Genomic DNA, 13,745 nt, shown 5'->3' on the forward strand with positions numbered 1-13,745 from the left:
GTAAGTTTCATGGTTATCACACAACTTTATAAGGGCCTGAGCCAAAAGCCTGAGTCTGAGTAACACTGACATTTGGCAAAGTTTTGGATCTGGATTTGAGTCGTGCAGATTTGGCCCATCTCTTATTTTCAATAAAATACATAGTTATCATTTGATTGTAGTATATTCAATGGCCTACATCACCATATTGTTCCAGCATCTCATTAACATTATTGGATTTAATCTCTGTTTTACAAGTGAGGATGCAGTAGCTTACAAAGGTTACATAACATGTTAGTGGCAGAGCAAGGTTTAGGACTGAGCCAATCCCGTGCCTTAACTACAGAACCATTGTTGCATGACTATTTTAAAACAAACATATGAGTAGAGAAAAATATTAACATGGATGTTTGTTAACATATAAAAAATATTTTCATGTCAGCAATAATGCTAAATTATTCTAACTAAAGTCTTAGTCTGATCTTCCTGGTATTAAATATATTGCATCTAAAGTCTCTTCACTGATTATATCACTTGTTAGAATAAATGGAGTCTGTACCAGTCAGATTCCTGGGTGACCATAATTCACTGACTCAAAAAAATATTGAAAAAATTAACAATCAATCAGAAACCACTCAACAGTGAAAACTTTATTTTTGAGGTTCTATAGATATACTGAATGCCATGCCATGGTTCTTCCATTGAAGAGGACTCTATTCTATTATATACACCTCTACCTCAATATAACGCTGTCCTTGGGAGCCAAAAAATCTTACTGCGATATAGGTGAAACTGTGTTATATTGAACTTGCTTTGATCCATTGGAGTGCGCAGCTCTGGCCCCCCCAGAGCACTGCTTTACCGCATTATATCCAAATTTGTGTTATATTGGGTGACGTTGTATTAAGGTAGCAGTATATCTACATTTTTGTTCTATGCTCATCATGGAGTATCTAAGTGCCTTCCAGTAGTGCATTAATCAACGTGACTACGCATATATCACATATTTGTGTTCTCATCATATCCCTAGACAAAGAACCATGTACAGTGTAGAATATCTTGTTTTGATAGGGTGTGGTTTTAAAAAAATATATAAATATACCTGTTGCTGCGTATTTATGTAAGAAAAGGCAAGGTTAAATAAATACATCTTGCATTTGGAGCAGAAGATGGTGAGATTTGAGATGGTCCTTCATTTCTGGCGAATTCTTCCCGTACAGTTTGACCACCCCCCCAAAAAAATTCTGTCTCCTCTACAGAAAGCTTTACTCTTATTCTTGAGAGTTTCATTTTGCCAGAGGAACACAGTTGTCAACCATGGTCTTCATCCAAAAGCTTTAGACAATCTTTAGATATCCTGGACCCAGGCCATGCAGTGCACTGAAGATAAGGACTGAGACTTTGAACTTGATTCTATGGAAGCCATTGTAGAGAGCAGAGGATTTTTGGTATGTTTGCAGTAGCCTTTGTTGCTGAGGACAGTTCTGAACTAGTTGGAGTTTCCTAAGTGCTGAAGCCTTCATGCCGAGGTATATTACATTGCTGTAATCCAGCAGAGAGATGATGAAGTCATGAATAACTGAAGCCAGGTCTTCATCTACCAGGATGAGGTGGCATTTCCTAGCCAAGCAGAGATGGTAAAAAGCGTTGTTTGCAGATTTGTTATGTGAGAGTTCAGCATCAGCAAGAAATCCAAGAGTACTACTGAACTGCTGACTGAATTGACCAGTTGTGGTTGTGTATCTTCAACAAATGGACACTGCACCATGGCTACAAGTCTTCAAAGTACTTTCCTCTGTTCACCAGCATTACCTCTGACTTTCTGATTCAGCATCAACCTGCTGTTCTTCATCCAACAGCTGAACTCATCCAACCACTAGGCCATCTTGGTGATAGTGAAGTGGTAGTTTGAATTCAGTCATGATTTACTATACCAACTTACTGACCAACAGATTTGCCTTTTAAGCACTGGCCTCTAATTAACGTTCTAAATAGCTCCAGCATTTCCCATAAAATCTGGAGATGTATGTTCAGCAGGGATTATCCTCAGTGGAGTCCTTTCTGCTCTGGCTAATTGTAATATGGTTTTAAATATATGTTTTCCATAGAGATAAATGTGGTCACAACAATTCTTTGCTTTTGTTTTTTATCTTACAGTTTTGCTCAGTTTAGTTTGCCTAATACACCTGAGTTTTGAAGGAAAATTGCACTAACATACACCTAGGACTAGAGTTAAATATTGTAATGAACAGGCTAGTGTGCATGTGTACCAGTTCCCTCTTCTGTATAGACTCTCGTTTAGCTCAGGCAGTTGGGGTATGTGCTTTTGAACAAGGGATCTGAGATTTTGCCTTGCTGCTATTCAGTGTAGATAATGGCATGGTACTGATACCATTCAATAATCATATTATTATGATTAAGGTATTAGAGTGTGTGTAATTGCAAATTAGATTAAACTGATTTTAAAGACAGATTTTGTACATATGTTTCCCCTCTTGTTGTTACAGGTAGAGTTAAGGTTGTTGAAGTGTCTCAGGGTACGTCTACACTATGGGATAATTCCGATTTTACATAAACCGGTTTTATAAAACAGATTGTATAAAGTCGAGTGCATGCGGCCACACTAAGCACATTAATTCGGCGATGTGCGTCCATGGTCCGAGGCTAGCGTCGATTTCCGGAGCGTTGCACTGTGGGTAGCTAGTCCGTAGCTATCCCATAGTTCCCGCAGTCTCCCCCGCCCCTTAGAATTCTGGGTTGAGAGCCCAGCGGCTGATGTGGCAAAAATCATTGTCATGGGTGGTTCTGGGTAAATGTCGTCAGTCATTCCTTCCTCTGGGAAGCAACGGCAGACAATCATTTCGCACCCTTTTTCCCTGGATTGTCCTGGCAGATGCCATAGCATGGCAACCATGGAGCCCATTCAGCTTTTTTTTTTTTTTTTACAGTCACCGTATGTGTACTGGATGCCGCGGACAGAGGCGATACTCCAGCGCTACACAGCAGCATTCATTTGCATGATAGCAGAGACGGTTACCAGTCATTCTGTACCGTCTGCTGCCAGTGTAATTTGGCAATGAGATGACAGTTATCTGTCCTTCTGTGCTGTCTGCTGCTATCATGGGTGCCCCTGGCTGAGGTCGGCCGGGGGCGCAAAAGCAAAACTGGGAATGACTCCCTGAGTCAATCCCTCCTTTATGGTTTCTAAAAATAGTCCTGCCCAGAATTTCGCGCAAGTGTACTAGAGAAGCAGTGTATCAGAGAGTACAGCTGCTCTGTGTCAAATCCTGCAGAAATGATGAGCTACATGCCATTCACAGGGGGTGCCCCTGCAACAACCCCACCCGTTGCTTCCCTCCTCCCCCAACCTTCCTGGGCTACTGTGGCAATATCCCCCCCATTTGTGTCATGAAGTTATAAAGAATGCAGGAATAAGAAACAGTGACTTGTTAGTGACAAGTATCAGAGGGTAGCCGTGTTAGTCTGGATCTGTAAAAGCAGCAAAGAATCCTGTGGCACCTTATAGACTAACAGACGTTTTGGAGCATGACCATGCATCTGAGGAAGTGGGTATTCACCCACGAAAGCTCATGCTCCAAAACGTCTGTTAGTCTATAAGGTGCCACAGGATTGTTTGCTGCTTTTGTTAGTGACATAAAATGAAGGGGAGGCAGCCTCTCCGTGCTATGACAGTCCAGGCAGGACATTAAGCGGTGCGCGGGAGAGGAGCCCAGCATCCCGCTGCTATGATAGTCCAGGCAGTACAGAATCTTTTCTTTACACCAGAAAGGGAGGGGGCTGATGGAGCTCAGCCCCCAGTGGCTATGATGAAGACGGTTACCAGCCATTCTGTACCATCTACTGGGAATGACCAGGAATCATTCCTATTTTTACCCAGCCAGCTGAGGCCAGCCAGGGGTATTCAGCAGTTATCAAGCATGTACCGTCTGCCACCAGGGAGGGGAGAGGAGCGGATACTGCTCTTCACTGCTGCAGCATCGCGTCTTCCAGCAGCATTCAGTAGACATAGGGTGACATTGGAAGAAGTCAAGAAACGATTTCTTTCCCTTTTCTTTCACATGGGGGGCGGGGGAGTAAATTGACGAGCTATACCCTGAACCACGCCGGACAATGTGTTTGACCCTACAGGCATTGGGAGCTCAGCCAAGAATGCAAATACTTTTCGGAGACTGCTGCGGACTGTGGGATAGCTGGAGTCCTCAGTACCCCCTCCCTCCCTCCATGAGCATCCATTTGAATCTCTGGCTTCCCATTATACTTGTCACGCAGCGCTGTGTAGCCTGTAGATTTTTTTTTCAAACGCTTTGGCATTTTGTCTTCTATCACGGAGCTCTGATAGAACAGATTTGTTTCCCCATACAGCGATCAGATCCAGTATCTCCCGTATGGTCCATTCTGGAGCTCTTTTTGGATTTGGGACTGCATTGCTACCCGTGCTGATCAGAGCTCCATGCTCGGCAAACAGGAAATGAAAATCAAAATTTCGTGGGGCTTTTCCTGTTTACCTGGCCACTGCATCCGAGTTCAGATTGCTGTCCAGAGCGGTCACAGTGGTGCACTGTGGGATACCGCCCGGAGGCCAATACCGTTGATTTGTGGCCACACTAACCCTAATCCGATATGGTAATACCAATTTTAGCGCTACTCCTCTCGTCGGGGAGGAGTACAGAAACCGATTTAAAGAGCCCTTTATATCAATATAAAGGGCCTCGTAATGTGGACGTGTACAGCGTTAAATTGGTTTAACACTGCTAAAATCGGTTTAAACTTGTAGTGTAGACCAGGCCTTAGCTGTGTATTTCCATACCTTTAAAATAGCGGGGGGCAAGGTTAGTGTTAGCCTTAAGTCTGACATTCCTGCCTTTGTAGCTCTTGGTGTTTCCCTATCCCATGGTGTTTTTGTTTACACTTAAATTATTGATTGTACTCTCAGCCTTAATTGCATCTTAATGGGAGGCGGGGGAGAAATGGGTGTTTGTTTTATTTTGTTCTTGTTTTGATTTGGTTTGGTTTTTTCTGGGAATTTCCTTGGTTTTAAAAAATTATTAAAAATATCATACATGATCACTAAACAAGAAATGCAAAGAGAATGCTACCATGCAGTATTTCTAATGATTTGAAGAAACATTGAATCAATGTTAAAATCGCTTTAAAAAAGAAAAAAACGTTTAAGGACAAATTCATCAGTATACCAGACAAGAACAAAACAGCTGACATACACTGGTGGATCTGGCCCTTAATATGCAATTGATTTATTGGATTAGAGGGAAATTACAGAGATTGATGTTATGCAGAAAGACAGATTAGCACTTTTAAAAGGCTCCCACTGTGCTCCCTGGCAGTGCTGCTTTGGTGCGCAATGGCGTCAAGGCATCAGTGCTATTAAGAGCCTTGCAAACACTACTGCTCAAGCTGGCATGCAAGCACAAAAAACCTTTAGAGAACAGTGAGAAGTGAGCCAAGTAATCTACCATCTTGATACCCATCCAGATTCTTATATTGATTTATCACAGCTATAGAATTGGCATCGTAATTGGTCAAATTACCTCTGATGTTACACTGGCCCTATTTTAGAATTACCTGAGCTGTTGAACTGCCCTATATAATCATATCAAGTAAATACAGCAATCATTAATAATTTAGTTTAATTACATCCTAATTTCTCCAAATGTAACCTATGCAGAAGATTTCAATTTATTTTAACTATATGGTACTCTTGAAGATTCTGTGTCGTTCCATTCTTAAGATCAATCACGAGAAAGAAAAGACTGAAACAGATGTTAAATTCCTGGAATGATGCATTTTTAATTAATTTTAACATGAACTAATTAACTATTTACTTGTTAATTTACTGTAAATTCATTGTACACTCAAACAATAGATACTGCAACTTTGGATAAGATATGGTGCTTTTTCATACATACCAAAGAGGTTAAATCCCTGCTTTAAGTATAAAATTTAACTCAGCTTTAACTATTGAACCGTGGCCAATAACTCTGTAGTTATTTTTTTATGTTTCTAATCATTTTGTCACCTGTGTCTGAATTCCCTCAATACCTGCTTATTTCTCTTTGAGACAGGATGACCAAAATGGAGAATATTCTGCGCGCATCCTACTGATTTGCATAATGGCATTAGAATATATCCAGTGTTATTTTCCATCCCATTCCTTCTGAGTCCTATTTTTTTTCCCCTTTACTTGACTACTGGTACACATTCCATAAAGGTTTCTGTAGAGATCTCTGCAGCCTAGGCCTTTCCTGTACAATTAGTTAATTTAGAACCCAGTAAGGTGTGAGAGTAATCCAAAATCTTCCTTCCAAGTAAAGTGTATGAGTACAATAATACAATATAGCACAGAAGCTCATTACTTTATATATAGTTTTTATTATACTCTTATCCAAAATCAGATTTCAAGGGCTAACAATTTTATATGTGCAATATTGGATTGTTTCCCATTTTTAAATTTACATTTCCTTTGTATTTCTAGGTATGGCATGAATTGCCTTATTCAGTTTGAGGATTTTGCTAATGCCAATGCATTCCGCCTCCTGAATAGGTATCGTAACAAATACTGCACTTTCAATGATGACATTCAAGGTAACAAAATATTCTCTTCCTACTCTATTTGGGTGGTTTGAAGATTGGAAGTGCTTGAAGTGCAATGGGCTGCAAACCCAGGAAATTACATTTCTAAAAAGTTCATTGGGTCGCTGTGGAATGCAGAGTTTTACCATTGCCTAGGGCAAAATCCCCTCTGATTGGCTTCTTACCTCTTGGAAAAGCACAATTGATAATGGCTGCTGCAGGAAGCTGTCAGAACTCTGTGTCCTCCCCTCAGCAGCTGACACCATTCTCACTGGAAGGTAGGGAGGAGGAGGGAACAGAAAGAACCCAGTAGCTCAAGGTGGCTCTGCTCCCTCCCTCCTGCTCTCCTATGAGCAATGAGATAGCTCTTGTCTGTTCCCTCCCCTGCCCCCTGCAACACAGAGCCTGGGAAGGGGGAGGTGGACCCCAAACTGCAGCTACTTCTCTAGGCCTGGGAAAGATGGTAAAGAGCCCCAGGAGCTGCTAGGGGTTAGAGCTGATGTGGGGAACAGATTGGGAACAGAATTGAGGAGGGGCTGGTGGGGACAAGATTGGTTTGAGGACTGAGGGACAGAATTAATTGCTGAGCAGATGGACGGGCACGTGTGATGGTGATGATGATAGACCCCCCACATGCACCTTTTTCAGACCACTTCAAGTACTGTGGTACACCAGGCTTCCAGTGACATATTTTTATTTCTCTCCTTTTCCCTTTTAATTTACATCCTACACTCCATCTAATTCTAGACGTTAATTTCATTAACTTTTTTAAAGTTAAGGCTGTGTGATACAACTGCTCTTGCAATTTAACTTCAGTTCTTCTTCGTGCTAATGTCTAGAGATCCATTACTGTGGGTACTTCAGCCTGCTTGCAGCTTAGGGGCAAATCCAAACCCTAGTCACGTGTAGCATGGGAATGCCCCACCTCCTGAAGGTTCCCTCCATTTTTTTTTCTGCCTCCACAACAGCTGACAGCTCAGCCAGGCCTTCCTGCTGCAGCGCTTTTCTGAGAAGAAATCTAAGCTTTATTTTAGATTTTTAGACTAACAATATGGCATAATAATGTGTCTTATTTGCAGCAATGTCCCAGGGCTGCATTTGATTTTTTTTCTTTCTTTGCAGAGATTGTCCCCTCAGCTTTCCTTCCCCTTCTGAGGCATTTGTAGCTTCTGGTGCCCGTGGAGGCTTCAGGCAGAAAGCTTGTCCACGAAAAGCCAGAGGCAAAAGGAAGGGTCTGTGTCTCCTGCTTCCTCAAGAGTCTCATTGGGGAGCTCTTTAACAGAAAGCAGTTTCCCTGACAGCCCAGTCAAGGTGGCCTCACCCCACCCCACCCCTGGCAGGAAAAGAGCAAAGAAGGTTTGGAGTGGTTGCCTGAACTGGGCAAGAAGCAAAACAGAACACTGGCTTTCAGGGGTTACCTCCTGGAGTCTTACTCCTTAGTCTGGATCCTCAACTGCAGTGTACCAGCTGAATCTTTCTGCTTGTTAGTTGGCGTTCTCTCAGGCCCATTAAAGAGATTCCTTCACCCCTGCTTCCCTCTCCATTGGGGTCAGAGGATAAACTCCAGCTTGTGCTCTGCCACCACCACTTCCCTTCTCTCCCTGCACCCCACTTCTACTCTGGGCTTCTTCCCTTTATAGAAACAACCCGCTTCCTCTCCCAGTTGGGACTCATCTTTAATTGTGCCCGGCCCACCCTCCAGGTGCATGTAGATGGTTAATTGGCCTCTTGGGCCCACATTAACCATTTCTCCACCTTCATGGGGTGAACACCCCATTACACATGGTTCTCTCAACCTAAAAATTACATGGCCTAAGGGCTTCTTCTTGGAAATAAAAAGTGAGACTCAAATCTGTTTTCATGCAGGTATGTAGTGCTTTCATTCTTGGGATCAGATGCTCAGAAAAATCAATTTCCAGCTATCTTTGTGATAATGGGAAACTTTATGGAAAGTTGAGGCTATTAATAGTTGTCAGAAAAATTGACTTGTGGTCCTGACACTATAGAAAGGAATACAGATGGTATGGCAAGTTAAAGCAGTCCATGAAGTAAAACAGGAGAGAATACTTCTTTGCAAGCAATAGTAGAACAAATGCTGGGTTAGTAGTTTCCCTTTATTGCTTATGAGCTATTTGTTCATTTCCCAACCAGCCCTGTTTGGAGTGAGACCTGCCAGTTGGTAGCAGGATCTCTTAATTTGGGATCAAAAGGAATACCTATAGTTTTGATAAAATGAAGTCACTGGACATTGACCGGAAGAGGTACCCTATGGAACTGTGAAAGAATTTCAGGAACAGCTTTGTCACATTCCCAGTGTCAGTAAATTATGGAAAGTCCACAACCAGAATTGGATTATCCATCATCTACTTCAGAATGGACCACTGCAACCCACTCTCCGTCCTATTTCTAGCCTTACAGAATTGGGGGATAAACAGAGCTGTCTGAAACATCTAAATAAATTCCTTATGGAGGCTTGTCTGCAAAGCATTCCCATTTTACCATCCTCAGAGAATACTTATGTTTTGCAGATGGATGGCAGCTTTTTTCTTTTCCAAGCTCTGACTATTTGATCTTACATATGCTCCTAGGGTCCCTCTCTAGGATCATGGTAACAATAATATTAGCTTCAAGAAAGAAGGAAATTCATTTATCTCTTCCTGGCCAATTTTTCTGATCAGGGATTTGTTCAGAGAGTATTTATCCTTCTGTGAGGCACAAGAGCTCATCTCAGAAGAATGCTAACAGAAGATCAAGATGGTCATAATGAAAAACAACTGGTGTCACAGAAACACAAATCCAATTCTTATTGGAACCTACTAGGAATTCTAATCTTATACACAGACGTGCTGCAATGATCTAGTACCTATGATATCAATCCAGGAATTCCAAGTATCTCTTCTGTTTCTCACCCAATCTCATCTGTTGGCCTTGATCTAGCTCCAAATGTATATTCTCTGCTCCCAAAACTGTGAATGCAGAGAATCTGGGTTTTTTTAGGTATCTATCCCCATTCAATTTAGGGAATGGATACCAGAGAGAACACAGTATCTACCACAGTGATTCACTGAGGTCTCAGAGTAACTCTGCTCCTTCCATGGATAATAGACCAGTTCTGGTCATGACAGTTAATGTCTGATAGAGTTTCTTTGTAACTGTCAAGAACACAATCAGCCGTACACTGGAGAAAAATTCTATTGTCCTCGGTGGAGCAAAGTTTCTTATCTCTGTGCGCTGCCCACCAATAGCGAGATGAACACAAGATTTATGAGAAGAAGGACTGATTATCAGAGCGGTTGCTGCATCTAGATATATTTTACTTATCATTGTCAGTTTGGTGGGCTGGTGATACACCTCCTCATATCTACACACAGTAAATAAAGTTCCCTTCAGCCTCTCTAGATGTCAGGATCTGGAATGTGAGGTGATGAATGATATCTTAAAAAGCTGGCAAAGTCCTTACTATATGTTTTTCCATCTTTTCCATTGCACCCCAGAAAAATGTTATCTGATAAAAAATAGGAATGAGAGAGTGGCAGTAATGCTCTTGTGTGTTTCTGGTATAGTAGAGACTATGGCTGTCATGTCTGATTAATCTAGTAGTGGATCGTTGGATGTCTCTATCTCACAGAAGAAGCCTGCTTGGAACCAGAGAAGTTTAAAATGAATAGTCAGTAAATAGAATTTATTCTACTGATGAATACAAAGTCCATGGTTTAACTACCATGTTAAATCAGTGAAACATATATAGCCTTGAGTTCCCTCAGGAAGGCTATATTGTGGGTGCATAAGCGCATCCAAGCCAGAAGGTCAATGTAGTATAATGCTCTCAACTTGTTCAAGAGAAGGAAGTTTTGTACAATTCTCAATATTAAATGCTTACTTAGGGCAACTAAGTTTAAACTTTTAAGGTTGTAGAGCAGGACCTTAGGATCTCATTTTGCTCCTTACACCACTTCCTAGAGTGAACCCCCTGCAGGAGGTGGTGTTATATTTCCTGTCTTCTCAAGAGGGAAAAAGCAGCAGTATAGCCTTTTATAGACATAGTCCTAAAACCCCTCTCCTAATAGGCAGGCTTCTCTACATCTGTACTTGGGATTGATAAATAGATTTTTAATTGGACTAAGCCTATAAATGGTCATCAACCTCACTCAGCATGAACTAGGCATATACAGCTGAAGGATGAAGGAGGAACAGGGAGCATCTTTCCTTAAAATTCCCTTTTCCTTTGGACTGGAGTCAAGGGCTACCTTCCCCACTCCAGAATGAAGTTGGGGGTGTGGACCAGTTCTTGAAGATGTTAGTAGGGAAGGAGGAGATAAAAGACATCAAGTTGCCCCTAGAATATTCATAAATGTGTGTAGCCAAAGTCTTGGTGGGAGGGGTCTTGTTGAGCGGGCCTCTTAAGGAGCCAGGGGTGGATTTCTCATGTGAGGCTCCCTTCTAAGCCACCATTAGGCACTGGACTTCCCTCCTTTATCCCTTTCACTAAGGGACTAAACTCTTTTCCACAGCCCCAAGATCATGCTCTTCCTTTTTTCCTCACTCGGGACTAAGAGAGGAGAGGGGGCTCTTTTCTGTCTCCTATGCCTTCTCCACCCTGTAGTTGGAAAGAATGGGGACTGTTAGATGTGCCTAACACTCATTGTAATAAACTGTGCTTGCTGTACTTTTACCTCATACAAAATTCCCCAGTCCAGATTAGCCCAGATTTGTTGACTTTGAGGGCATACTGCAGAGTTCATTTGTTTCACCTGGCCTTTGAGGAGAAGTAGACGGATTGAGGTACAGACTACATACAGGGCTGCTAGTATTTATTTATGTGTTGCTGCTTCGCAGAAGTGTGAGATGCTTGTAATGTATTATGTTTTTGTAATTGTAAATAGTTGGGAGATCACTCAGAGCCATGGGCACCTTTTAATTTCTTCTAAATCAAAATGAAATAAAATCCATAAAAATAAACCTATCATCCTCCACTTTGTTTCACTCTCCTATTGTATTTTCTTGTAACCTAGATAGTAAACTCTTTGGGATAGGGACTGTCTTTTAGTAAGCATTTCTACAGTGCCTAAAGCAACAGGGTCTCAATCTGTGACTGCGAACCTTAGGCTCTGCCCTTAAACACATACTAATAATAAGAAGTAATAATATACTAACATGCTTCTGTCTCAGGGCTGCTGCTGATAGCAGTAACGGGAGCTGCAACAGAAACTTGGGAAGATTACAAACAACTCAGTAAAGTGGGGTTTGCTTCCAAATTTTGCACCCGTGATGTTCAAGTGGGTTAGAATTTAGCTGTAATGGGAGATTTATCCTCTCTGCGAGAAAACTCAGTTTCAGCATGTTAACTTTCACAACTGCTTACAACATCCCCCCCCCCCCCCCGCCGCCGAAAAATGCCATGTTCTGTTGTCAAAACTTTCAGAGTTTATTTTTCCATAGTCTTTGTGATGGTCTTTAGAATAGCAGTAGAGTTCTGCTCGTATTCTGGAATATTCACAAGATCATTTTATGTTTTGGCACTTGCCTGGTGCAGATTGTGTTTTGATTGTCTTTCCAGGAACTGCAGCTGATGTGCACGGTGAAATTTAAGGTCATACCATTAGTCACAGCAGTTCCGGTTAAACAAATCTGCTATTCACGCTGACATTTTTTTCCCTTTTCAAATAAGGCAAACTGCTGAAGAGGAGTGATGATAGTTACTGCCAACAACAAAGAATGATAGTGAGCTGGCTACTCTAATAGAACTAGATCATTATCATTTTACAGAAAAATGGCTGAAGAAAACAAAAGTGGAGTTTTTACAATAATTTATTTAAAACTGTTGTCCTTTTGTAAAATTAATAAGAAATGTAATACCTCAGATCTTAGTGCGTTACTACAGTGACACCTGTTTGTACCACTTTAATTAGAAAAATATAGATAATCATACTGTACAATACATGCAAAAATGCTGAGAGCAAAAATATAAAATATTACTGTAATAGTATAATTTTGAAAACTCCTAACTTTTTCATTTAAAATAAAAGATTACAGGGAAAACAGAATTCACTAGAGGTTACCAGCTGTAACTGGTACACCAGCAATGCATAATTATAGTTTGAAACTCAATAGATTTGCCTGCCTAGTGTCTTAGCAGCAGAATCCCAGCATTCTGGTATGTTCACGTCATACACCCAGAGAAACTAGAAAAAAAAATATTCTAAATACTCTTGTTATGTTGCTAGAAGGTTGCACTGTAACACTACTTTATTTCCTAGAATTCAAAAGAAGAACCCCAAAACAGGCTGCTCCCTAACGCAGCAAGGCACAACTCACCTTACCTTGCTTACAACTGTTTTTTTATTTTCCAAACTGATTCTTCTCTTGTGTTTCCAAGCTCAAAACTTGTGTTTTCGCTGATCACATGTGAACAGTAGCCCAAAAATTACCAAATGACAGTGTGCTTCAAAAACCCATTTTTTTGACATTTCAAAAGAAATCACTGAGATTGGCAACACTGTCCAGCAGCTGCTGTTCACTCACATGTGAACCTTTACTCAGTTTATACAGTGCCCCTGCATCCCCACTGGCTGCTTTCCCACCCCATTTGATGCATCCTGTTGTCAACAAGAAGCAACCCTTTGTTGTGGCCTGCTCTCTTCCCAGTAGCACATATGCCATGTGTCTTCTGCTGGCCAGAAACTTGGTAAGCGAATTTTCTCCAGTTGTCTGTGGCTCAGTTACTGATCATTCAAAAGGCAGTCAGATAACTGCAAACATAAGAACATAAGAATGGCCATACTGGGTCAGACCAAGGGTCCATCCCGCCCAGCATCCTGTCTGCCAACAGTGGCCAATACCAGGTGCCCCAGAGAGAGTGAACCTAACAGGTAATGATCAAGTGATCTCTCTCCTGCCATCCATTTCCACCCTCTGACAAACAGAGGCTAGGGACACCATTTCTTACCCATCCTGGCTAATAGCTATTAATGGACTTAACCTCCATGAATTTATCTAATTCTCTTTAAACCCTGTTATAGTCCTAGCCTTCACAACCTCCTCAGGCAAGGAGTTCCACAGGTTGACTGTGCACTGTGTGAAGAAGAACTTTCTTTTAATTGTTTTAAATCTGCTGCCCATTAACTTCATTTTGTGGCTGCTAGTTCTTATATTATGGG

The 13,745-nt window shown here is 41.5% G+C and overlaps 1 protein-coding gene across 2 annotated transcripts in view; it reads left to right on the plus strand.

The window, feature by feature from the left end:
• ME1 (malic enzyme 1) overlaps positions 1–13,745 on the plus strand; it is a 367,704-nt gene that overhangs the window by 270,723 nt on the left and 83,236 nt on the right. For both annotated transcript variants that reach the window (XM_050950148.1, XM_050950149.1), the window contains exon 7: positions 6,491–6,600. In XM_050950148.1, coding sequence (XP_050806105.1) covers positions 6,491–6,600 — 110 coding nt within the window. The remainder of the gene's footprint in view (positions 1–6,490; positions 6,601–13,745) is intronic.

Source organism: Gopherus flavomarginatus, chromosome 4 (genome assembly GCF_025201925.1).
Source record: "Gopherus flavomarginatus isolate rGopFla2 chromosome 4, rGopFla2.mat.asm, whole genome shotgun sequence".
NCBI lineage: Eukaryota > Metazoa > Chordata > Testudines > Testudinidae > Gopherus > Gopherus flavomarginatus.